Source organism: Pseudorca crassidens, chromosome 2, assembly GCF_039906515.1.
Source record: "Pseudorca crassidens isolate mPseCra1 chromosome 2, mPseCra1.hap1, whole genome shotgun sequence".
In the NCBI taxonomy this organism is placed as follows: Eukaryota; Metazoa; Chordata; class Mammalia; order Artiodactyla; family Delphinidae; genus Pseudorca; species Pseudorca crassidens.
In genome coordinates, this window is record NC_090297.1 from 63,884,044 (window position 1) to 63,910,925 (window position 26,882).

The 26,882-nt window shown below is 34.4% G+C and overlaps 1 protein-coding gene across 1 annotated transcript in view; it reads right to left on the reverse strand.

Moving 5' to 3' along the window:
• Positions 1–1,878: 1,878 nt before the first annotated feature.
• Positions 1,879–26,882, reverse strand: part of LRRIQ3 (leucine rich repeats and IQ motif containing 3) — a 235,329-nt gene continuing 210,325 nt past the window's right edge. Inside the window, exons 8-9 of the mRNA XM_067726576.1 lie at positions 8,997–9,726; positions 1,879–3,055 (exon numbers count right to left, since the gene is read on the reverse strand). Coding sequence (XP_067582677.1) covers positions 2,899–3,055; positions 8,997–9,726 — 887 coding nt within the window. The 3' untranslated portion in view covers positions 1,879–2,898. The remainder of the gene's footprint in view (positions 3,056–8,996; positions 9,727–26,882) is intronic.

Here is a 26,882-nt window from a genome sequence, read left to right on the forward strand (position 1 = left end):
ATATGTAAACAAAGTTATTTTAATCTGTAAAAATACTTTAGGATAACCTTATTTGCATAAGGAATGTTGTAAGTAGTTATTTATTTGAGAAGTTGGTTATGTTTAACATTTGTATTGGGTTAGAAGAATCTAGCACCCTTGCATATATAAGGTCTAAAAAATTGCAAGCCCAACTGTCTATATTAAGGGTCGGGAAACTATCACCACCCATGGGCCAAATCCGACAAACCTCCTGTTTTTGTAAATAAATTTTTACTGCAACACAAGCACACTCATTTTTTTTTTTCATCTTATCTATGGCTGCTTTTGTGCCACAACATGGAATTGAGTAGTTGCAACATATACCATATGGTCCACAAAGCTTAAAATATTTACTGTCTTGTCCTCAGTGAAAAAGTTTGCCAAGGAACAAAACACGTGTTCTTGATCACACTACAAGCAATGATTTGGGAACCCAGACTCTTTTCATCTTGTGGCTCAGCCATCTTTAACATGTGTTTTCCAAGGTGGCAAAAGAAGAGGAAAAATAATGGAGGACAGTGCATGGTATATACCTGGAAGGGCTGCCAATCACTTTTACCTAGATTCCATTGGTCAAAATTCAGTCCTTTGCCTTGATTAACTGAGTAAGGAGGCTGGAAAATATGGGCTATTTGTGTCCTGAAGAAACAGAAAACAGGTTTGGTGAAAAGCTAGCCAGTCTCTGCCAAAGAGACCTTCTGCAAATTGAATTTTTGGGCTTCATATTTAATATGTGGTGAGGTAAGAGAAAGAAGTCAAAGGTATATTCTAAAATTTTAATATGGGAAACTTTAGATGGTTATGAACCTAGGGAAGTTTGGGAATATAGAAAGAGAAGCAAGATTGGAAAGGGAGGGAAATAGTAAAAAATAATAATAAATTCAATTTCAATGTATGATTTTTTAAAAGATTTCATGCATTCAAATTAGAGGTATCTAGCATGCATTTGGAAATATAGGAGATATATGAAATTTAAGATATAACCTAGAGACACAGATTTTTGATTCTTCAAAACATAAACAGCAAGCAGCAGTAAAAGTCATGAGATTGACCTGGGACCACACATAAATAGGAAAACAGAGCTATAAACAGAAAAAGCATTGTGTGTAATATGATATCTGCATTAGTACAAAGTAATAGAAATACAGAGATGAGTAAAATTGTCTTTGCCTTAAATAAGCTCACAGTTGGGCGGAAACTAGCAAGGAAATTATTGATTACCTGTTGTGTGATAAAGATTACAAAAGATCTGTAGTATGGAATGGGAACATATAAAAAGGGCAACAAATAGTAAATAAAGGTATTGATTGAATGAATGAATTATATTCAAATATATAATACAAAAAATTCTACCATTCCTTGAGAAAGCATCCCTCAGCTCTTAGATAGTTGACAAATCCTCCTATAAGTACACAGAAAAGACTTCTGCATCCACTACTACACACTTACCTTTATTAAGTGCCTACTCTGTGGAATGCACTATGTTGCTTTTTGTGTTTTTCTCATTCAAGTCTCATAACAATGCTACATGACATGGACTATTATTTTTAATTAAATCCCAAAAATATATGTATTATTTCCAAATACAGAACAGAAAAATGGGGTAACAGAGAGATTATCTAATTTGTTATGGAAATCTACATCTGTCATACTTTTACCACTTCACTGTATCCCCCTTTGTTCTTTTTGAAGAATAATTAGAAACACCAATACGACTTGCTCATTAGTTATCTGCAAATTAACAAGAAAAGGGAGAACTGATACCATGGATTTAAATAGACAGCTATTATTTTACAGAACATAAGGAAAATGCTACTAGCATTTTTTAGCAGTCCAGCATAGAAGCACAATGAACAATTGCTGTTGTAAAATATTTAATTTTGGGAAATTTACCATAGACTAATAAAATTAGAGAATTTTAAAAAGAAACACTTAAAAACTTGCATATATAACTGATGAGTATTAAAGAGAAATTTTGAATGGCATTAGTTACATTGTATTAAGTGAGCAGTGTCATAATAAGTGAGACATTTATCTTCCTAGATTGAAAATACTATTGAAAATCGACTAAAATTTTACAAAGAATTTTTGTATCTTTTTATATTGTTCTTTATTTTTCAAATTCTACACCATGAATATGTATTAAATAGACTTAAAATGAATATATACCATTTCTGAATACTTTATGATCACAATTACTCAATTACATGCATCCTTTCTCTATTTCTCCTCTCTGCCCCCCATATATGTAAAGGCAAACACATTGAAAGTAAATACACAAAAATCTTACAATCTACTAGGAAGTTAATAAGAATGCTTAATTTCCCTTTTACAATTTATATTTTCTAAATTTTTATAAGAACATGAGTCACCAATATAATGGTGAAACTTTTATTTTGAAAAAAGAAATTGTTTTAACAAAATAAACAGGAAATATAATTAAATATATGAAAGCAGGCAAAGAAACTAATCAAAGAACACAGTGTCTTAATAAAAGTCAATAGCTGGGGCTGAAATTACTATTCTAAGGTTGCCAGAGAAACTGAGAATGGCTTACAAATTGCTGTACTCAGGATATGAAACAATACAAGCAATGCCTTTGCAGTATTTCCTGCAATAAATTAAATCACTTTTCATTGTTCCTTGGATATCTGGATATGTAAGGAACCTTTAGGTGAGCCAACTCAACATGATTTAGGTTAAATTATGATCGAGAAGAGAAACATTTTAATCACTCTTTATATTTTTAGAAGATTTACATACAAATCCATCTTGTGACATAGAGTACTTCTTCTTTTATAGTATTATTTCAAAGTGCTTTAACTAAAAATAATGGCCATAAATCAAAATGACCATAGAATGTGATCTGGCATTGGTTCACTTTGTCATTCCATTGGGAACTTTAAGGATTAAATTCTTTTTCACAATTGCAGCTTTTGTTTTAGTATCTTGAAATCCTTCACAAGCTTTTTGAAAGGCAATTATATCATTAACAATCTTTTCTTCACAGTGTCCTTTATATATTTCTTGAGCCCTAAGAAGAAAAAAGTAAGGTAACAGAATAAGATACTTTTAAATGACTAAAACCATAACAATCAATCTAATTGTTAATTAAATGTCTTCAAAATAGATATATACCAAATGGGAAAAAGATAGAACTCCATTTATTGCTTAAAATATCATTATATCATTAAATAATATTCATCTTGGGCTAATATTTCTAAGTTTTCTATTAGCTATAACTGAGAATTTTTACAAACGCTGGCTTAGATTCCCAAAGAGGCATCTAACCAAACTATGCCATGACTTGCAGAACTTTTACTTAAGCCTCACTAAATCCAAGGTCTTTCTAGGACTCTACTATGGACTGAATTATGACTTCCACAAATTCAAATGTTGAAATCCTAACCCACAGTATCTTAGAATGTGACTGTATTTGGAGAAAGGCCTTTTAGAGGTGTCCTTATGAGAAGATGAAGGAACACCAAGGATGTGTATACACAGAACAAAGGCCATGTGAGGACACAGTGAGAAGGCAGGCATCTTCAAACCAAGGAAGAGAGGCCTCAGGAGAAACCAAACCTGACAACACCTCCATCTTGGACTTCTAGTCTCCAGAACTTGAGAAGACAAATTTCTGTTGCTTAGGTTACCCAGTCTGTGGTATTTTATTATGGTATACCTAGCAGACTCTTATTATGTTAGAGAAAGGTGAACCAGGTTACTCTGGCAAACCTGAGAAATGTCATGGGCCTTAGGAAAATTCATTCATTCATCCTCATTCATTCAAGAGTTATGTATTATAGTGCTTGGCACTATCCCTAGATCCTGGAAACATAAAGATAAATAAGACATGATATAATTTTGAGAAGCTTATAGAAAGTAAAGAGAAATAAAGGTATATGAACATATAAATGAAATACATATATTTATTTGTATTTAAGTATACTCAGAAATGTGGACTTAGGGAGTGGAAGAGAGGCCTAAGTCTAGAAAGTCTGCAACTTATTGACTATGTGATTTTGGACAAGTTACTTAAGGTCTCTCTATCTCATTTTCTTCATCTTTAAAAAGGGAATAATTCAACTCATGGGGTTTAGTAAAGGACTAAATGAGTTAATACATTTAAAATCCTTAGAGGAGTACCTAACATTTAATAATTTATTTTGTTGTATGGATAACAGTGGCATTCATCAGGATAGGGAACTTAAGAGCAGCCAGATGGGAAGAAAGATTAGAATTCTATTTTGGTAATACTGAGTTTAAAGAGCCTGGCTATCTATATGGAAATGCCTAGGGAGTTGAATACAAAGAAACCATGGCTTATGGTTAGGAGTACACATAGTGAAACCATTCTGCTTGGATTTGAAATACAGATCTGCAATTTACTGATTGATTTTTGGACAAGTTATTTAAGCTCTACATGCATCATTTCTTCACCTTTAAGAAGGGACAATCCAACTCATAGGGCTTAGTAGGGAGTAAATGAGCTAATACATTTAAAATCCTTAGAGGAAGGCTGGTATTTAATAATCACTCAATGAAAATTAGCTACAACTCGTTTGAAATAGGAGCTCTGGAGAGTAGTCATGTGTGGACATGCAACAGAGTAGAAGTCACAGAAAAATAGACCTTGCACATGTAATTAATTAATGGTACTAATTCAGTCTAAGACATTTATTGAAATAGCCCTCCTACAGATAACAATTATAAACTTGGACAAAATTTAAAAAACAAACTATTTAAAAGAATTGAAGAGTGAAAAACATAATAATCTATTATATCAATGTTTATATATACCAGAATCGAACAACTGGAAAATGAAATTAAGAAATTCCATTTACTATACCATCAAAAAATAAATACTTTGACATAAGTTTAATAAAAAGCATGCAAGGCCTATACCTGAATATGATAAAATATTGCTGAAAAAAGTTAAAGAAAATTTAAATTAATGGAGAGTTATATCGTGTTCAAGGATTGGAAGACAATATTACTAAGATGTCAGTTCTCCCCAAATTAATCTGTGAAGAGATTTTTGGGTAGAAATTAACATTTAAATTTATTTTAAATATATATGTGATTAAATTTAGATTACCATTTATTTTAAATGTATTAACTTTAGGTAATTTGAATGTTTTAAAAGCTAATTGTACATGGAAATGCAAAGGTCCTGGAATAACAAAGCAATTGTAAGAAAGGAGAAAAAAAGAGTCTGTATTTTCCTATTGCTATAAAACAAACTATTATAAAATGTATTGGCTTACAACAACCACCATGTATTATCTCATAATTTCCATGGGTCAGAAGTCCAGGAACAGCATGGCTCAGCTGGATTTTCTACTTGGGTTCTTACAAGACTGAAATCAAGGTGTCAGCCAGAGCCACGGTTCTCATCCAGGTCTTGAGGTCCTCTTTCCAAGATTGCTGGTTGTTGTCAGAATTCATTTCCTTCTCACTTTTTCTACATGGCTCCCTTCATCTTTAGGTCAGCCGTGTCATGTCAAGTCTTTCTCCTACTTTGACTCCCTCTGACTTTCTCTCCTGCCTCTGCATTTCAAGGCTCATGCAATATGCTGCCCCCATCTGAATAATCCAGAATAATCTTCCTATTTTAAGGTCAACCCTCAATTACATGTGCAGAGTCCCTTTGCCATGTAAGGTAGCATATCCATGAGTGTAGTATTGATGGGGACAAGGGCAGGCTTCCTGAAGATATGCCACTCTGGAATGCGAATTATTTTGAGCTAAAAACAATCCAGGCCCCAAAGAACCTTTGAACTTCCCCCTTACTGCCTAAATGAAATTAAAATAGGGGGCCTGTGTCAGGAAGAAGCTGTCACCATAGTTACTATAGTAAAGTATTAGGCATTGTAGACAGGGAGGAACCTAGCAAAGCCCATTTGATCAAAGTGCCTTATTGTCTTAGGATGGCCCAGCAAACATGTTTTTACCAAACATTAACTATTGTTGTTCTTCCTGTGAATAACCTTACTTCCCCTTGAAGCCTCAGACCCTCACCTTCTTCTCCTTAGTCCAGAGTATATATATACCTTACCTTGCCTTGCTGACTTTGGAATACTTCATACTTACATGGATTCCCTTTGCACATGTAATACATTTGATTTTCTCCTGTTAATCTGCCTTATGCTATTTTACTTGCCAGTCAAAGGAACTAATAGGGGAAAGAGGGGAAATTTCCCCTCCCCCACCATCTCTTATCCTATTTTTAGTCCTAGGGATCAGGGCATGGTATCTTCTTGGGGGCCATAATTCTGCCTAGCACAGAGGTCTTGCATTACCCACTTCCAGGCTTACTAAGAGCAAAAACAGAGGGATTATTAGCTCTTAACAGGAAAATGGGAAACTAATCCTGAGACAGTAGAAAAGGAAATGAGGATAAATATAGGATATGTAGAATTTTATAGATAGGGAATTGGAAAATTGAACAAATTCAAGCTTGAAGGCCTAAAATTCCTTTGGGACAGAGTGACTTGTTGAGAAGGAAAGGTCAGAGGTTGTATGTGCATAGGAAGCTCTATAGTTGATGAGGTTTAAAATCACTTTTGTAGGTAATGGGAGAAAGAGCAAGCACCTGAGGGAGCAGCTAAAGTTGGAGGCCATAGAATTGATATCAGCATAAATCTACAAGTCACTGATGCCTTCTAGCCATTTTTACCTGAATACAAAAAATGAAGATAGATAATTGGATTGTTCCAAGGTAGGGGCTGAGGTGGTTAGTATGGTGGAGGCAATGAAAGAAAAAGACATCAGCGACACTGGGTGAAATGGAAAAAAGAATAATCGAATTAAAGAACCCTGGAAGCTACACTAGAAAGTCTATAAGAAAGGTTACTTGAGGGATGAGTGCCACAATATATTTGAAGAATACATGTGGTGAAAGTAAAGGAAAAAAAGAGTTGAAAAGATAAAGATTTTAGCCATAAGTAAATATATGAGTTTAAAATTTAAGAGGTGGTGCAGTTCCAAGTGATGAGGTGGCATTTATATGTCTATGGAAATGAGTTTAAAGGGTTCTGGGATCCAAAAATGTTTAGATTAGGCAATTGGGAGGGTTGTTCTTCTGAATTTGGAAGTTAACAGTGATAACGGCAGAAGCTGGATAAAGAAAAGCTTTATATATCAGGATATAAGGACCACAGGGAATGAAGAGGGTAGTCAAGAAGGTCAATTGATGACAAAAATAAGGACAAGAAGAAGATGATGTAATTGGATAACTGACTTAGGTGCCAGATCTTCCAAGTTAAATGATACTCTACTTCAAAATGTACACGATGCTGTTCTGCCCTGAGCAGTGTCATCACTTTTTTCAAGTAGGGACAAGAATATTTGGGGAAACTTATGACCAGCTTTTACCTGATATAGAAATTCTTTCATTTTAAAGTCTCTTTTTAATTCATTCTTAAACACTCCTATGGGTATTTTATCAATTTCCTAAACTAGAGCTTTATGGTTCCCCTTTCTTCATTCATTTTTCCTCATTCCAGAGCAGGATCAGGAAGTTATATTCTCAGTAATGACTTCACTAGTTATTGAGATTCACCAGAATGCTTTTAGGTGAAGTGTTTGATACGTTAATGAAGAATCAAATGGCAGAAAAAGAACTGAGAAACTTCTGAAGTCTCTAGACAGATTTTACTTTTTTGAGTCACAGCTCTTTTCTGCACATTGATAATCTTTATTTGAAAACATTTATAATAAAACTCAGTAATGCCTTTTAGGATACATTATTGACATAACCAGAACATTGCCTTATTCCTGTGTACTCTCAAGGATAATATCTGTGCAGCAGCTTACAAGAGAAGATAATTCAGTTAATACACATTAGGAAGCTCACTTGACTGTGTATCCTCTACAGATTAATGATGGCCAGACATTCAATTTGCTGTAATAAAACTAAGCTGCTTAAAAATTTTCTTTAACATTGATTTGTGCTAGACTTACATTTTGATATACCAGACTAGCTTTCATTCTCTTTTCCAAAATATATATTTTCTATTACATTATAAAAAAATTATTTCCAAAATCTTTCCCTCTCTCTCTCTCTCTCTCTCTCTCACACACACACACACACACACACACACACACACACACACACACACACAAAGTATACATTAAGGAAAATGTTTTTAAATTTTGGAGGAGAAAAATATATTTTTCATACTTAAAAAGATATTATATAAAGTACCTCAGTAAATAGTTTTAAATTTGCTTATCGCTAGGAAAAGACAAATGCTTTCTTCCTATTTTACACTCCTTTCTAGTACAGACTACTTTTTTAAACAATAGCATTCTAAAATGTAAATGAAATAAACAGTTATAATGATCTTTAAGTATTTCTAGATAAGCCTTAAACATACGTATTCACAGTTTGGTCACTTAATATATAACCAGGATAAAACTGGCTGATAAGCTTCAATCTAATATCAGAAGAAAAAAAAAAAAGAAAAAAAAAACTATGTGAAAGACACACAAGGGTAAAAAAGGGTAAAATAAAATTACTGGGGGTCCTGTCTGGTGTACCCTTTAGAATTATCTGTGTCTTTTCATCTCTTTGAGCTATTTTACAACTCTATAAGCTGAGGAAGAGGATGACCAAACCTCTAGAAACTTGATGGAGAAGACAGGTGACAGATCTCTATGACAACCTTACCCTTGTTTACTGTGCTTTTCCTGGTAACCTCTCATAATTGGTTCTCCGTCCTCAACACCTCCTTTTGTCTTTAGCTGAAGATGGTATTTAAGGTGATGGCTTCAGCTACTTGGGGGAGTTACTCAGTTTTCCTGGGTCTCTCCCACGTGTAGATGTTATTAAACTTTTGTTTGATTTTCTCCTGTTAATCTGTCTCACATCCATTTAGTTCTTAAACCAGCCAGGAGAATCTAGAAGGCAGAGGAAAATTTTTTCCTCCCCAGCAACGTAAAAGCTTCTATTATATCAAAACTGTACTTACCTAATTTCCTTCATTTGTTGAAGTAAATCTTTTTGATATTTTTCAGTTGCCAGTTTTTGCTGAACAATTAGGCTCTTCTCTTTTAAGACAGCCTGCTTCTTCTTCAATCTGTCAATTTTAGTCATTGCTTTGGTCAAAAGAGTGCGCTCATTATTTAAGTTTTGAATTAATAAACGGTCTTTAGCCTTTTGTTGTTTTTCTTCCAGAAACAGGACTCTCCTCTCTTTTACTTTCTCAAGGTAGTTGGATCTGTCCTGCCGAAGTCGTTGTAAACCATTCTGAATGGTCTTATTATCTCTTGCAGTTAGTTTATGCGTAGCATGTATTTTCTTATTTAAATTTTCTTGAATAGTTATTCTAACTCGTTCTTTGGCCACTTGTGCCACGCTTACAGCTGTTACTTTATTTTTATAGCTTGCCTGCTTCTTTTGTTCTGAGCAATATTTATCAATATCATAAAGTGCTTGGAGTTTCATACCAGTTCTTTGTGTTGTAAGAAACTCTCTTCTTACACTCTTCTCCAACAGCATGTCTTTTATTTTAATTACTGGTTTTTGATGAGTGGTAGAAAGTGGCTCGGTATACATAGGAAAATAATCTTGTTCTTTTGCTTTCAATAATGCAGTATACCTCAGTGAATCTGAAGTATGTACTGGTAGTTTGAACACTGATATCCTAAAATCGACATCCAATTCTTCATCCTTAATTTTATCTTCAGACTCTTTCTGACCTACATCACACAGCAGACAAATATAATCCATTATACAAGTGTTAAGCACAGTTTATTTTCTGTCCCAATTGTTTTGAAAGCCACATTAATAAAATTGACAAGAACCAGTTATTTACTTTATTAAGGGGCATTTTTCCCAACTGATATTCCTTTTCAATTTGTGATTTAATCGTGATTTTTGGGGAGAAAAATCACTATTGGAATATTTTAACAAAGAAATGCACTGATTCCTATATTTCCTTTATTATCTCTCACAATTATTTAACTTGCACTGACTCAATAGCAGCATTTTACCTTATACTTATTACTTAATCATACGTATTATTTTTACATATAGTTATTATTATCTCATATTTGCAAAGGACTTTGTAATTCATTTTACCTTATTTTTCTTAACTCTGGTGGAAACTAATAGCTGCCTTAAAAATTGCTTTTCCCTTCATTGGATACTCAAAGAAATGAAATCTCTCAGCCTCCTTTGCTATTATGTGTGGCTGTGAGACTAAGTCTTCTCTAGGACATTGTCAGCAAAAGTTATATGTGTCATTTCTGGTCCAAGGCTATTAAGAAACAAATGTGCTTCCTCTATATTTTCTTTCTTCTTCTGACCCACTGCACAGAGATTAGGATAAAGTGCTAGAAGATGGTAGATCTACAAGGTAGAAGGACTCTGGCTCCCTGAATCCCTGCTTGAAAAAGTACTCGCTGACCAGGATTATCCAACTTGGACTCTTATGGAAGCCAGAAATAAAAGGTAATTATATTTGATCAATATATGTTTCTGGGTTTATTTGTTATCAGAGCCAAGCTATCCAATATAAAAACCTGAATCACATTGTTGTTCATTATTTATTTCCTGACAAACCAGTTGATGAATTTAGGACCAGGTGGCAAATACAGGTAAAAAAAGAATGCTTATTAATCTTCAGAAAATATGTTTCCCGTGTTTGACTGATTCCCTCTCTCTATTGAAATTGAATCTCTGCTAACTCTAGTCTATGAGGGTTTCATCTTTTCTAATCTTTTAATCTTCTATTAGAAGACTCTCTTAAAGTTTTTATATGTCATAATGCCAAATCTGATGGTGGAACATTTATGGAAGTCAAGGTGACCATGAAGAAGGGCAGAACCTGTGGGCTAGTCAGGCAGTAGGAAAGAAGTGAACAGGTAGGATTTTCACTTGAGGCCACAGGAATATTAACAGTAGAAAAGGAAGCAGAGCCTAGAGCAAAGTAGAAAAACAAGGCTAGCAAGTGAAAGCCGAAGTGTCCAAATATAAAGCATTAAGAGTTTGAGTCCAAAGCAAGGCACTAGAGACTCAGAGGAATGAAAGCCAGAATTTCAAGTCTAGAGTAAACAGGGTGTGGTCTGGAACAACTACCTAGAAAAGGTACTCTTATGGGTAAATTTAATTTTATGTGTAAACCTTGACATGGGAAACCTGGTCAAGAATAAAAGATCAGGGATAGAAAACACAACACTAAAATGTTCCTAAAGGTTCTGGTTTGTGTGGAGTGAGGGAGTTTTCTCATACCACCAAAGGATGCTCTGACACAAGCTGGGTGTCCTACAATTCAACTTAATTCTGATACTACCTACCTGGAGATAGGATCAGATTCCACAGGTTAAGAGCTCAGTCCTACCATCCTGCCCTCCCCCCTCTCTCTTTGGATGCTAATTGCAAGTCTAAGATAGGAGGGAAGGGGGCAGGGCACAACCTTTAAAAGAATGCCACAGTACATGAGGATACACAAAAACTGGTTAGAACCTACTAGGCCCAAGATGGCTTAAGACTGGACTTCCAGGGGCTTCCCTGGTGGCGCAGTGGTTGAGAGTCCGCCTGCCGATGCAGGGGACACGGGTTCGTGCCCTAGGTCTGGGAGGATCCCACATGCTGCAGAGCGGCTGGGCCCGTGAGCCATGGCCGCTGAGGCTGCGTGTCCGGAGCCTGTGCTCCGCAGCGGGAGAGGCCACAGCAGTGAGAGACCTGCGTACCGCAAAAAAAAAAAAAAAAAAAAAAGCAGTATATCTTGAGCCTCATTATACGCTCACTGTAATACATCAGCATGCTAAATGACACTCCCACAGGTGCCATGACAGTTCCTAGGCTAACCATAAAAGGCCAAAAAGTGGGCAGTGGCCTAATTCTTGGAAATCGCTGCCCCTTCCCCAAATAGTTGGAATAATCCTCCCACTTGTTAGCCTATGATATTACCCAGCCCATAAAGCTAACAACCCTATATCCTGGGGCCTCTTGCCTTCTGAGACAGCCCACACTCTGTCTATGGAGTGTATCTCTCTCTGAATAATTCTGCTTTCACTCTATTTCTGCTCGCTCTTGAATGCTTTCCTGTGCAAATCCAAGGAACCTCACTTGGCGGTCTGTCCCAAGGACTTGCCCAAGACCTGGGATGTGACCATTCTCTTGCACCCCATTTCCTGCAACAAGTCCATCTTATCATGTGTGCTTCTGACCAACCAGCTATAGATTGGAGGTTCCAACAACCCTCTCCTTGGTATCAATTAATTTGCTAGAGCAGCTCACAGAACTCAGACAAACATTTAAGTTAGTAAATTACTGGTTTGTTATAAAAGGATATAACTCAGGAACAACCAGAGGGAAGAGATGCATAGGGCAAAGGACTGGAAAAGGGTGAGAAGCTTCCATGCTCTCTCTCTAAGCACATCACTCCCCCTGAATCTCCATGTGTTCACCAATCTGGAAGCTCTCTGCACCCAGTCCTTTTGGAGTTTTATGGAGGCTTCATTACGCAAGTGTGATTGATCAAATCACTGGCCTTTGAAAACTGAACTCAATCCAGCTACTCTTCCCTCCCCAGAGGTCAGGTTTGGGATTGAAAGTTCTAACCCTCTAATCATGTGGTTGATTCCCCTGGAAACCAGCCCTCATCCTTAGATGAGTTCCAAAAGTCACCTCACTAACATAACAAAAGACGTCTTTGTTGCTCTGCTCTCATCACTTAGGAAGCGTCAGGAGCTCTATGCCAGAACTGGGGACAAGGACCAAATATATCTTTCTTGTTATAAATCACAACATCACAGTTACCAATCCATATATGTTTGTCCCTTAATAGTTTAATGTAAGTAAGTCTTGCCTCCTTGGTGAAACTGGAGGCTCTTTGAAGATAGAAGCTGTACTTCATTGTGTATACTAACTATAATTACTTTTTGGCTGATGATTGACATTTTTCTCAGTGGTTGCTTGAACATAATCCCATTAGCACTTTTAAAAACCTCCCAGTTTCCTTCTCTGCTTCAAGATATCACTCACTGCTATACAATTCATCTTTTAAAACTAGGACTCTAATCATGTCATGCCTTCCACCCAGACGAAGGAAAACAAAACCTTCATGGTCCTTTACAGTTAAGCTTAGGATCCTATATTATAGGAGAAGAGCTCCATTTTCCCCCCCTATACATCTGCCACATCTTTCCATCTTTGGGCTTTTGCTTATGTTATTTAATGTTTTGTCCAGTATGTTGTTTTCCCTATTTACGTAAGTTCACATTCTATGCATTTTTCAAGGTCTCTTCACATGTCACTTTTCTTTATTCTTTAAATAAGAGTGGATAGTTTTTAAATTCTCATATCACTTCCTTCCTTATAGAATTTACCACACATTTCATTGATATTAAAGCTCTATGTAGTAATTCTTTGCCATAGTAGCAAGCTAGATATAATTTCCTTAGTGGTAGGGACTGTACTTTTCTTTTTTTTTTTCATCCTCCATTCTTAGTATTTTGCAGAGAGTAGGGTTTTCTTTTTAGGGGGGTAGTGGGCTTAACTAAATAGTAAATGCCAATAAATATATTTGTTGGATGGATGAGTAGATGAATGAACGAGTGAATCTGTTGCTCAAGATCAATGTCCTTTGCATAGTGGTGAAAGCCTAAAATCTGGAGACAATTTGGCTGGATTTGAATCTAGTTCTACTATTTACTAAGTGTAGGCAAGTTATTCGATTCTCTGGGCTTCAGTCTGATAACTGTGGATGATAATACCCAATTTATAGGGTTCTAACAGGATTAAGTGAATTAATAAAATGAAAAAAGCCTGATAAAGTATAATATATAATTATTAGAGCAGGGCCTGACAAAGAGTAAGAACAATATGTTATTGTTTTTTTCATTATATTTGATATGGAAAACAAGGAGTTTATCTTATCTCTTTAATTCCATCAATGGCATAGTGTTCAAATAGCCACATAATTTAGTAATGACTGGGGAAAATACAGCAAAGCATTTTATCACACCCCTCAACATCCACTGGACAGTTAACACAGAACATACAGGAAAGGCTTCTTTGTATGTATATTTTGTTTCAGCACTTTATAATTCATCTCATTCATTACAGTAAAAACAGAAGTCAAGTGATGGAAATGTTCTCATATTTCCATAACCAAATTTATAAACTTGTCTGTATATTCATGCATCTTCTTCTACCCTGATACAATGAAGGAAGCATCCCTTCTTTCAGCAGAGGCCAAATTCTTTACATGTGCTTTGGTCCCATCCCCCTTTAGCTTCGCTTCTGCAATTATCCTAACTCTCTCCTTTATCATCCCCTCACTACTGGATCATTCACAGCCATGTTTAAACTACCATAATCACCTCTACCACCACCAATGCAAGAACAAGACTCCCTTGACCCTCATTGCCGTCTAGCTACTATTCCATTTTTCCTGTTTGATTTCAGAGTGAAAACTACCATGAGAGTTGTCTCCCTGTACTATGCCCTTTTATTCACCTTTTATTAATTTTTCAATTTATCAATTTTTTATTTATATATGGATTTCAACTCTACTGTACTCACCCACCTGTTGAAACTCTCCCTAACAAAAGCTTCTATGGTGATAAATACAAGGGACACATTTTTTCTGTTCTAATCTTTCTTGAACTCTCAATGGCATTTAACACAGCTGATCATTTCTCCTCCTTCAAATCTTTTTTTTTCCATATTTTCTGATTTCCAGATTCTCTAAAGCTCTCCTGATATCCTGAAGATATCTCTTTTTTTTTTTCCCTATGTTGTTTAAAACTCTCCTGATTTTTCTTCCAGCTTTCTGATGACTTCTTCTTAGTCTTGTTTTCAGACTCTTTCTTTTCACCAAATTTCTGGAGTTGTTGAGGACTTGATACTAGGTCCCCTTCCCATCTCTATTTTCTCTTCTGAAGTGAATCACGTTCATGGCTTTAAATATCAATCTCTATGCTGATAACTTTCAAATTTATCATTTCCACTTGGAAGTCTTATAGGTATTTTTCAAACTTGGCACATTCAAAACACATTCAAAAGATCTCAGTTGCTACCAATAATTAATTCCCTCTAAAATCAGCCCTTTATCTCAACAAATAACACCTAATAGTTTATTCATATTATCGATCAGTCTTGTAGAGTTTACCTCAAAAACATAGCCAGATTAACTGATTCTGTTCTTCCATTTCCTTGCTATCACCCTAATTCAGGTTTCTATCAACTCTTACTTTGACTATTTGCAATGTCTTCTTAAGTAGTCTCTGCGTTTCCCAACACACAATTTCCCACACAGTGATGAAGCCATAATAATCTCTTGAAATTGTGTCTTTAAAGATCTATGGCTTCCATATGCCTTCATGATAAAATTCAAATTACTTGTCATGGCCTATAAAGCCTTGCATGCTTTTATACTTGTTTACTTACCTAATATAATCTTCCAACTACAATTTATCATTTTCTTTAATATTGATTACCTCATAAGAAAGATATTACTGATCACCAATCATAACAATACAGTTAATATTTACTGAATGGTTGCTACACGTCAAATTGTTCTGAGTCCTTTAAACAAATTATCTCATTTAGTCCTCTTACCAATCTTATGAGGTAAGTACTGTACTGTTTTTATCCCCATTTTCAGATAAAGGAACTGAGGCTTAAAGAAGTAGTCAACTGTTGAAGTAAGATCCTAACATCTACCTAACATCTGGCAAAAAACAAAACAAAACAATCCTGAGGACTCTGGAGAATGTTCAAAAGCAAGTAGTTTTTAAGAGTGTGTTTTAAAAAAGTCAACATTCTTATAACAGAATCCAGAGGATTATGTAACATTTGCAATGCCAACAATATAACCCAAAACACATAACTATTAATGAAAATTTTTTCATGAAAGATAGCACTTCATATAAAATACACAACTCATGCAACCACACCTGCCATTTAGGCTCCTCCTTTCTGTAGTCTCTGTGAAGTGGTACAATATTAAGTAGATTGTGCTAAATTAAGGATTTATATTATAATCCCTAGAGAAAATAAATACATAAGGTGAAGAGGTTCAATGAAAAATCCAACAGATAAATTAAAATGGATTATAAAATGTATTTGAATAATCAAAAAAACAGGAAAAAAAGAAACAGAGAAACAAAAACTGAAGACATATACAAACCAGAGCAGAAAACAAGTAAAATGGTCCTGATCTAATAAGATTAATGTCCTTAAAAGAAGAGATACCAGACAGCTTACTTTCTCCACCTCTCCATGCACACAGACTAAAATGGCCACATAAGCACACAGCAAGATGTCTGGCGTGTACAAGCCAGAATGAGAGGCCTCCCTAAAAATGACCATGCTAGCACCCTGATCTTGGATTTCCAGCCTCCGGAACTGTGAGAAGATAAATTTCTGTTGTTTAAGCTCCCCATTCTGTAGCATTTTATTATTGAAGCACGAGAAGACCAATACAAAAGGAGTACTCTCTCTTCTGAATTTCTAAGCACAGTTCCCCAGCTGGTGTGATGTGGCAGACTAGTGAGCTGTTAATGAATAACGGAGTGCCCAGAGACACTGATCACCCTTGTGGAGAGTGGAGTTACTACAGCCTCTAGGCACCCCTTTGCCATAAATTTTATCTAGAGCCTTTGGAGTCAAGTGTGATCTGACACTACTCTACAGTCATGGCAATAGAATGGGGCTCAGGAGGCTTTCTATCACTTGAAAATGTACTTGAGCAGTGAGTTACTGTGTGTGGCGCTATTTACTATTGACAAGAGACTCATGAAATAGGTGCATAATATGGCACATAGCCCAAGGTGCGGCTGATCTAGGGTAGTGGCTCTCAAATCCAGACTATAGTCATCCCTCCGTATCCACAGTGGGTTGATGCTCATGTCCCTTACGTAAAACGGTGTAGTATTTGCATATAACCTATGCACGTACTCCTGAATCATCTATAGATTACTTAAAATACCTAACACAAGGTAAATGCTATGTAAATAGTTGCCTGTGAGTAGCAAATTCAAATTTTGTTTTTTCAAACTTTCTGGAAATTTTTTTCTGAATATCTTAGATCGAGTTGGTTAAATCTGTAGATGTGGAACTGTCAGATATGGAGGGCTGACTATACACGTATATCAGATACTTCAATCCATTTTTGGTTGATAAACATTTTTAATGACATACTTCCTAGAAGCAGAATGGCTTTTCTTCTGTAAATTAGAGTTTCATCATAATTTTGAAATATAGGATGATATAAAAATTCAATTAGATTTGAAGTCCATTCACATTTTCACACACATACAATCAAGTTTATACTTGTCAATGAAAGAAATGGGAAAATAAATTCTTGCACACAGAATCTTTCAACTATTGGAAATGTCTGAAAGTAAAGTAAAAAGTTTTATATTTTTATCAGTTATTCAGCCTAAATTACTTGTTATTGGAGACGATGAAGACTTAAAAATGATTATAATTAAAACTTGGTATATTAAATACCTATTGCTACTTAACGAATTACTCTAAAACATAAAGGCTTTAAAACAATAAACTTTTATTATTTCAGTTTCTTTAGGGTAAAAATGCAAGAGTAGTCTAGCTGGGTGGCTGAGGCTCAGAGTTTCCCAATGATATTATAATTAAGATGTCAGCCAGGGTTGCAGGCATCCAAAGGCTTGACTGCAGTTGAAGGATTCCATTCCAAGTCTGCTCGTTCACCTGACTATTGACAAAGGTCTAAGTTTCTTACTGGCTGTTGGTTGAAGGCCTCAGTTCCTTGCTGTGGGTCTTTCAAAATAACTACTTGGTATACATATGTGTTCTTCTGACATGGCAGCTGACTTTCCCCCAATCAAGTGATCTAACAGAGAGCCCAGAGCAGGACAAAATATCTTCTGTGATGAGTCTTATGAGTCACATATCATCTCTTTTGCCATATTCTATTCTTTATATTTAAGTCCCTAAGTCCACCCCACAAGGGGAGGAGAATTAGGCTCCACTTTTTGAAGGGAAGAGTATCAGTGGATTTGTGGACATATTTTAAAAATCACTGCATCTTGTGTAAATATTTTATGTTCATGGAATTCAAGCTCAAGTCCAACAATGAGATGGTTTTAAAGACATTATTTATAAGTTTTATATAAACTCAAAATTTGATATCTAATATTTTATATTCTATTTTTATTACTGTAATTAGATAATTTAAACAATAAATTTTCTACTAATTACAAACTCTCTCTCATTTTAACCTAGCACACTTTACAAATATTATTATTATTGATTTGTGCCATAACTGGAAGCACTGTCTTATAGCAGTGGGACAAAATCCACTCAGATAGTTCATAAAGAATTCTGCTTGTGCTATAGCTGCGCATCTTAACTCTTTTAGTAAGTTTTAGTTTTTAAAGGATAGGGGATATGTTATATATATCTTTATATCCTCTACTACAGTTAGCATAGTGTTCTGCATTTTTGGTATACAATTTTAAAAATTCAACTATTTATTAAATATAAGTATTATATACAAAACTAGAATTTAAAAAATACATGTGAAATGACTTTTAAATGTATTAATTTTTCTCAGAGACAGTTTGTGTTTTATAAGGAAGTCAAGAGTTCCACTACAAGATTTAAGTATAGCAGAGGGATGACCAATTTGAATTATCTGATATATACTTTCCTCATCATGTTAACTTATTCTTTCTTTTCCATTTTTCCCTTCTACTGACATCTTTTTTTCCGCTTAACAGCATTTTTGCTTCACCTGTGTATTACCTGACAATGGCATCAAGGTTCTTTATTAGATACAGCTGACAGCATTAAGAGCCAAACAGTGACTATAATAATCTAGGAGGTTGCAAAGTGAACTTTCCATACAAGCAAGTATAAGGTCTACATGTATAACAGCTTTGTATTGGTGACATTTTCCCTGCTTCTTTTATATTATTACAAGACAAAAATAATAATCACAAAAGTCACTTATATACAAGTTCAAATCTGTGAGGCAGATTGGTGATCTGAGCAGCTTCTATATAACCTGGAGTGACTTGATATCCAGTAAGAACTTGTCAGTAACAATAGGCCCCAAAATGGCATTCTTTTTTGTGAATTAGGGAATTGACAATAAATATAATCCAAATGAAAAGGCCTGAAGGTCACCTATCTAATATATATAAGGCAAGCAATACTATAAGGGGCAACACCTTTGAATATGAAGGGCATTGACATAAAATATTGCAAACAAACTGTCAAAACACAGTTCAAATAGAAAAGGAAAAACATGACATGAGGAAGTTTTGGTACTGCATCTCTGACCCAAACTTACCATAGGAAAATGCCTAGAGATAGATTGTTGCATATTTCCTAAACATTGCTTGACACTGTTATGGAGTTAATCCTTTACCTAAACTGCTGAGTCACATAAGAAAATAATTTATATAACTCTATTTAACGCTCCTCCTTGTATAACAATTTTTTTCAGAAAAAAAATTAGAACTGGCTACTTGAATTACAGGCTTAAAAAGGACAATTACTTGGCCATTGATTTAAAGAACTGTCATAAGATTGAAGAAAATAAGGTATTAACATAGTTTCTAGTTGCACACTTAACCTGAAAGACAAGAGCAGGGTATCAGAACCATGACTGGGTACACACATAGGTGTTCTCAGAAACCCCTGGTTGAATTTTTAAATGACAAGAAGCTCTTTAACACTCACCATTAAATTATTATTTATGCTTCCTCCATATAAAACGAGATGTTTAACAAATTGTAGCTATTAAGCAAATAACATGAAAATCTGAAACCCAAGCAAAATTCATGCTAGGTTTTTTTTTTTTTTCTTTAATGCTGCTACAAAAAATGGAAAGGAATCTGTCCATTAAGCAATCCTTTAATAAAATTATGGAGTCACATTTGGATGTCATGCCTGCCAATGATTTCTGTTCCAAAATATGTAGTAAAATGGCCTAAAGACCTTCACACTTAGAGAAACTCCATTGCAAGGAAGTCTTTTATATCTAACACATCACCCCACTTTAAAAAATAAAAAGCAAATAACACTCAGGGTCCAAATATACTCAGAAGCTTTTCTGTTTCTTTGTTTTCTCTTTCTTTTGCTATTTCTTAAGCAGAGGGCTAAAAGGAGTGCACACACACACAAAATGATGAAATGTTTAATACTGTTTTGGTAGATAATAGAGGGCATAAAATAGCTCTCTGTCTTAGTGTCTTAAAATGTCTTAGTACTTATTTTAAAAGTACATAGTTAGTTTATCATGTTGCTTTTTAGCATTCTTTTCTTTCAACTTGAAGAACTCCCTTTAGCCATTTTCTTGTAAGGCAGGTCTAGGGGTAATAAACTCCCACAATTTTTCCTCTAATATCAGGAACAAAGTAAGGATGTCATTCTGTCCAAAATAGTACTGGAAGTCCTAGCCAGAGTAATTAGAGAAGAAAAAGAAATAAAAGGCATCTAAAATCAGAAAGGGAGAAGTTAAATTTTCCCTATTTGCAGAAGACATGATTCTGTATCTAGAAAACTCTAAAGACCCCCCCCCACCACACACACACAAATGATTAGAACTGAGTAATCCAGTAAAGTCACAGGATACAAAATCAACATACACAAATCAGTTTCATTTCTATACACTAATGACAAACTATGTGAAAAAGAAATTAATAAATCAGTCATATTTATAATAGCATTAAAACAATGAAATACTAAGAAATAGATTTAACAAAGCAGGTGAGAAATCTCTACACTGAAAACATTAAGACATTGATGAAAGAAAATGAAGACACAAATACACAGAAAGATATCTCATGTTCAAGGACCAGAAGAATATTGTTAAAATGTCCATACTACACAAAGCAATCTACAAATTCAGTTCAATCCCTATCAAAATGCTATTGGCATTGTTTACAGAAATAGAAAAAGAACAATTCTACAATTGATATGAAAGCACAAAAGACCACAAATTGCCAAATCAACCTTGAGAAAGAACACAGCTAGAAGCATCACACTCCATGATTTCAAAATATATTACAAAGCTACAGTAATACAAACACTAGTGCACTGGCAGAAAGACTTTTAACAAATGGAGAATAGAATAGAGCCCAGAAATAAATCCGTGCATATACAGTCAACTGATCTTTAACAAAGGTGCCAAGAATATACTAGGGAGAAAGGATAGTCTCTTAAATAAACCGTGTAAGGAAAACTGGATCTCTACATGCAAAAGAATAAAATTGAAATCTTATCTCATATTAAACACAAAAAATCACTCAAAACAGACTAAAGACTTAAATATAGGACGTGAAACACTAAAACTCCTAGAAGAAAATATAGGAGAAATGTCATGACATCAGTCTTGACAATGATTTAATGGATATGACACCAAAAGCACAGGCAACAAAAGCAAAAATAGAAAAATGAGATTACATCAAACTAAAAAGCTTCTGCACAACAAAGCAAACAATCAACAGAGTAAAAAGGCAACCTATGGAATGGGAAAAAAATATTTGCAAATTATATGTCTGATACAGGTTTAATCTCCAAAATAAATAAGAAACTCCTAAAACTCAATAGTAAAAAAATTAATATTACAATTTTTAAAATAGACTAAAGACATGAATAGATATTTCTCCAAAGAAGATATACAAAATGGCCAACAGACATATTAAAAAATGTTTGGAGGGGGAGGGATAAATTGGGAGATTAGGACTGACATATACACACTACTATATATAAAATAGATAACTAATAAGTACCTGCTGTATAGCACAGGGAACTCTTCACAATACTCTGTAATGACCTATATGGAAAAGAATCTAAAAAAGAGTGGATATATGTATAACTGATTCACTTTGCTGTGCAGCAGAAACTAATACTACATTGTAAATCGACTATACTCCAATAAAAATTTTAAAAAAAAGCACGTAGCGGGTAGTGAAAGGCCAAAAAAAAAAAAGGTTCAATGTCACTAGTCATCAGGAAAATGTAAGTCAAAACCACAATGAGATATTACCTCATACCTGTCAGGGTCAAAACAGCAAAAGACAAGTGTTGGTAAGGATATGGAAAAATTGGAACCCTTGCACACTGTTGGTGGCAATGCAGCCACTATGGAAAACAGTATGGAGGTTCTTAAAAAATTCAAAATAGAACTACCCCATATGATCCAGAAATCCAATTTCTGGGTATTTGCCAGAAAGAACTGAAATCAGGATCTTGAAGAAATATTAGCACTCCTATTTCATTGCAGCATTATTCACAATAACGAAAATGTGGAAACAAATGTCTGTAACAGATGAATGGATAAAGAAAATGTGACATATACATAGAATAGAATATAAAATATACTCAGCCTTAAAAAAAAAGGAAATTCTGCAATATGGGACAACATAAATGAGCCTTGAGGACATTATTCTAACTGAAATAAGCCAGTCTCAGAAAGACATATACTGCATGATTCCATTTATATGAGGTATCTAAAAGAGTCAAATTCATAGAATCAAGTGGAATGCTGTTGCCAAGGGCTGGGGAGAAGGAAATGGGGAGTTACTAATCAACTGGCATAAAGTTTCAGTTAAACAAGATGAGTAAGCTCTAGAGATCTGCTTTTCAACATGGTATCAAGTAGTCAATATACTGTATTGTACACTTAATATTTGTTAAGAGGGTAGATTTCATGTTAAGAGTTCTTACCAGAACAAAATAATTCTTTTTATAAAAGTACAGAGTTAGGCCTAATCCACAAAATGCACCTCCCCACTTTGAATTTAACTAGTGTCTACAATGCAATGATAGATGTATTTCCTCCTTGCTTTCACCCTTTCTTTTATATTTTTCTTCAGTTTAAATACGCAGAGACCAAAAGATATTGTCAAGTTTCAGTGCAGCAATTAGAGTAGCCAGAACAGCTAGACCTTAAGTGTTATTTAAATAAGTCCCTTTAAGTAATTCTTAGGATATCAACCTCGAAATGACCCAATTTTATGATAAGATCCAATGATACAAGCTTCAAAGTATAAATCAACAAATAGAAATGTCAGAAACCTCATAGAATCTTCAGAGACTATATACAGTTCACTGTAATGTAGATATTTAGGATTTTTAATTGTTACTTGTGGTCATATTAGAGTTCATTTTTCTCTTTTTTTCTCATTACTAAATTATTAATATCCATTTCATTTCTATTATAATTCATTCTGATATGTTAATTATTCTTCTATTTTAATTTCTTTTTGGATAATTTACCTAGTAAGTCCAAGACTCTGTGAGCATTTATCCAGGCTCACATCTCAACTCTCAATTTCAGTGTTTTATTAATGTAATAGATACCAATTTCTCCCAATGGCAGCTACTTAAAATTACATATAGTCTCAATGAAGACCTTAATAGCTTCAAGCTTCCTAGAGTCATTTTGATTTATTCATCTATTAATTCATCTATCTATCCATTCTTCCATCCAACCATTCGTATTTCAGTAGCTTGAAAATTCAGTTGAAATTCAAGAATAAGTGTAAAATTTCTTATTCAAACTCCTTCCAGTTCTTAATTTTCTTAATTTTTCCTCTAAATTTTATCTTCCTTTTTAATTGTTTTAGAATTATTTGGTTTCTATGGATATTTTCAATCTTTCTTTAATAAAAAAGTTTTTTGCTGTTAAATGTAGCAATCAGATAACAAATATAATATATATGAAAAATGTATACTTAGCATTGAACATTTGCTATGTGTAAGACACTTTTGTAGACAAGGGAGGTGAGGCATTATGAAAGACACAGTCTTATGGAACTTATAGTGGGAGAAGACAGATAAAATCATAAACAAGAAAATATCAAGGAATAAGTGCTCTGATGAAAATCAATCAGGTTAAAATGACAGCAAGTCTAGTAATTATATTAGGTAGACAAGAAAGATTTTTTAAAGGAAATTCAATTTCATCTCAAATCTGAAAGATAATAAGGAATATTCAGTAGGAAAATTTTGGGGAAAAGAGTATTCCAGGAGAAATGAGAAGCTACTGAAAAAATAATAGGCAGGAACACATGGTCTGTTAGGGATACAGAAAGAAAGCCATTTTTGCTAGACCTCAGTGAGCAAAAGGAGGGTGGTGTGAGATGTGGTCAGAGAAGTACGGCAGGAACCAGATTAAATGGGACATTGTAGGCCACAGGAAAAAAGTTTGGATATTATTCTGAGATATAGAGCCGTTTAAGTAGGTGAGTGATATGATGTGTGATTTCACCATGAAGAAAATGGATGTGAACGTGGACCGCGAGAGGATAAAGGAGGGAAACTGTTTTAAAGGCTACCATAGAGGCCCAAACAAGATTTGACGGCAGGTAGGGCTAGAGTGAAAGCAATGAAGTTGCACAGAAGAGGAAAGATTTAGAATATGCTTTAAAGGCAAAGCCAATAAGGCTTGATGACAAATCAGATCACAGAGGAGAGGGGGAAAAAAATACAACCAAGGATGAATGCTAGCATTTTGGATTGAGGGACTGAATGGATGGTGATGCCATGTGTTGAGACAAGAAATACAGGAGAAAAATCAGATTTAATGACCTAGATTAAATATTCTTATACGCGTTAATCTTTTTGAAGTTCATAGCTTTCATACTCAAACACGAGCTAATGTTTCACTAATGGCGCATTTAAATTCTTTATTTAAAAAAATCATTTTCTGTTAATACAATGTCATTTAAAATATTTTATCCTAAAAATAAGAAGATCATTTTGAACTCATACTATTTGCTTCTGTTTACATGACTACTAATAATACTCAGGTAAAAATTGAGGAAAATGACATCTTTGTATACTTTTTATTTAAGAACACCTGGTAATTTTGAGGTACAGCTACAATTTCCACAAACTGAATTATTCAACGAAGGGCAACACAATTTGTTTAGATATAGTTTACCATATGAAAAATAAATATTTGATAAAAAGAAATTATCCTTATATTTGTACTTCATATTAACTTCTCTATTTAAGAGCAAAACAACTAGACCACATTATAATCAATTTATTTTCAATTATCTCAACAGTTTTACTGTCACATGAACCTTTAGCACTCACAGGAACACAGAAGCCAGTAACATTTGTGGTCAATGGAGCTTATCTGGTTATTCTAAATGTATTATACATTTATGAGCCACCTGTGAAGAAACAAGTGGTCTAAGACTTCAGTGTAGCTATGATATGAATGCTCAAAAATGGATCTGAAGCAGTTGATCTTTTCAACAAAGTGTATGACATCTCAGCACAAGTAGATGGCCTTGTGTGGTAAATAGGCTTTGAGTCAGCTTTGAGTTCTGGTGAAGCAAAGAATAGGAAGGAAAGGACAAAGAAAGTAAATGTAAAGAAAAAAGCAGAGACAACTTCTGTCATGCACTGAGTTTTCCCTGATTTAGGCAAATAAATGTCACTGAAATTACAGTGACAGTGGCCATTTTCTTCCAAGATGAATTTTCTTTGTAACAATACAAAAGTGTCTGAGGTCTTCCACTACCCCATCCCATTACATATATGCACAAAATGTGGTATAAATGGCCTAAGATATGATCCAAGATCATCATCATAATTGAAGGTTACAAAAAACTGTATATCTCACATGTAACAGAGTTATATTGGAAACTGACTGCAATAGGATAGAAAGTTAGAAAGATGCAGAGAAATTATCTTTCCACTTAATACCATTAATGTATTTCTGAAAACTAGACATTCTGTGTGAAACTACTACACAGGAGCCTATTTGTCTATATTCTACATGGGAAAAATTGTAATGTATTACAAGTTAACCACAAAAACCTATAATTTCCAAAAACAATGCCTTGAAAGTGATAGCAGTACAATACATATTTATAAGCACCTTACATACTAATATGTAAAATACTTAAAATATTGTTACTTGATCATCAACTAATAAGGTTGCTTACAAATTGTTGTTTTGATTTCAATGTTGTTTCAATTGCTCCTGTTAATGACAGCAACATCTCAGATAAACATCACCATTGCTGACATCCACATGTTTTAAAAATGTTTATCTGTGACTTTTTCAAGATCTTTACTGAGATATATTTAATATACCATGAAAATTAACCATTAAACCATTAAAGTGTACCATACAATGATTCTAATATATTCAGAGTTCTGCAACCATCACCACAATCTAGATTTAGAATATTTTTATTATGCCAAAAAGAAATGCTACAACCATTAGAGTCACTCTCCAGCCCCCAGCCTCCACCACCTCACCACACCTAGGCAATGACTTATCTACCTTACATCCCTATAGATTTATATATACTGGACATTTATTACAAATGAGATCATAAATATGTGGTCTTTTGTGATGAGTTTCATTATTCCAAAGAACTCAATTGCAGCTTTATGACTTCTTTCCTTTTTAAGTTTGCCTTTTGTATAATTTTAGAAACTTCTACTTATCTGGTAATTTTAGATAGAACAAAATATTCAAAAAATTCCATGCCTAGCCATAAACAGTGAAAACCAAAATAAATTTCCCTCTGGGCAAATGTTGGCTCAGTATTAAGGTCAAACTTTCTATAGGTTCCTGAATTACAATGAACCAGTCTTTTGATGATTATATTATTTTCCTTTACCCAGGTCCACCATTTCTGTAATCTTCTAAGGAACATGATGCCTCCGTCTATTTTTGCTCCAACAGCAGGATCTTAATTTGAAGATCTAAACTTCTCAACCTAATATCCTGTCAAATATGCATTCAACTTGGACCACACTGACCACACAGATCATACTAGTCCAACTCTACTGAAAAAATGGTTTGCCTCTTCCATTCTGTTGATTTTGGACCATTGGACAGTAAGAATCACTGTTGGATAGTGATTAGGCGAAT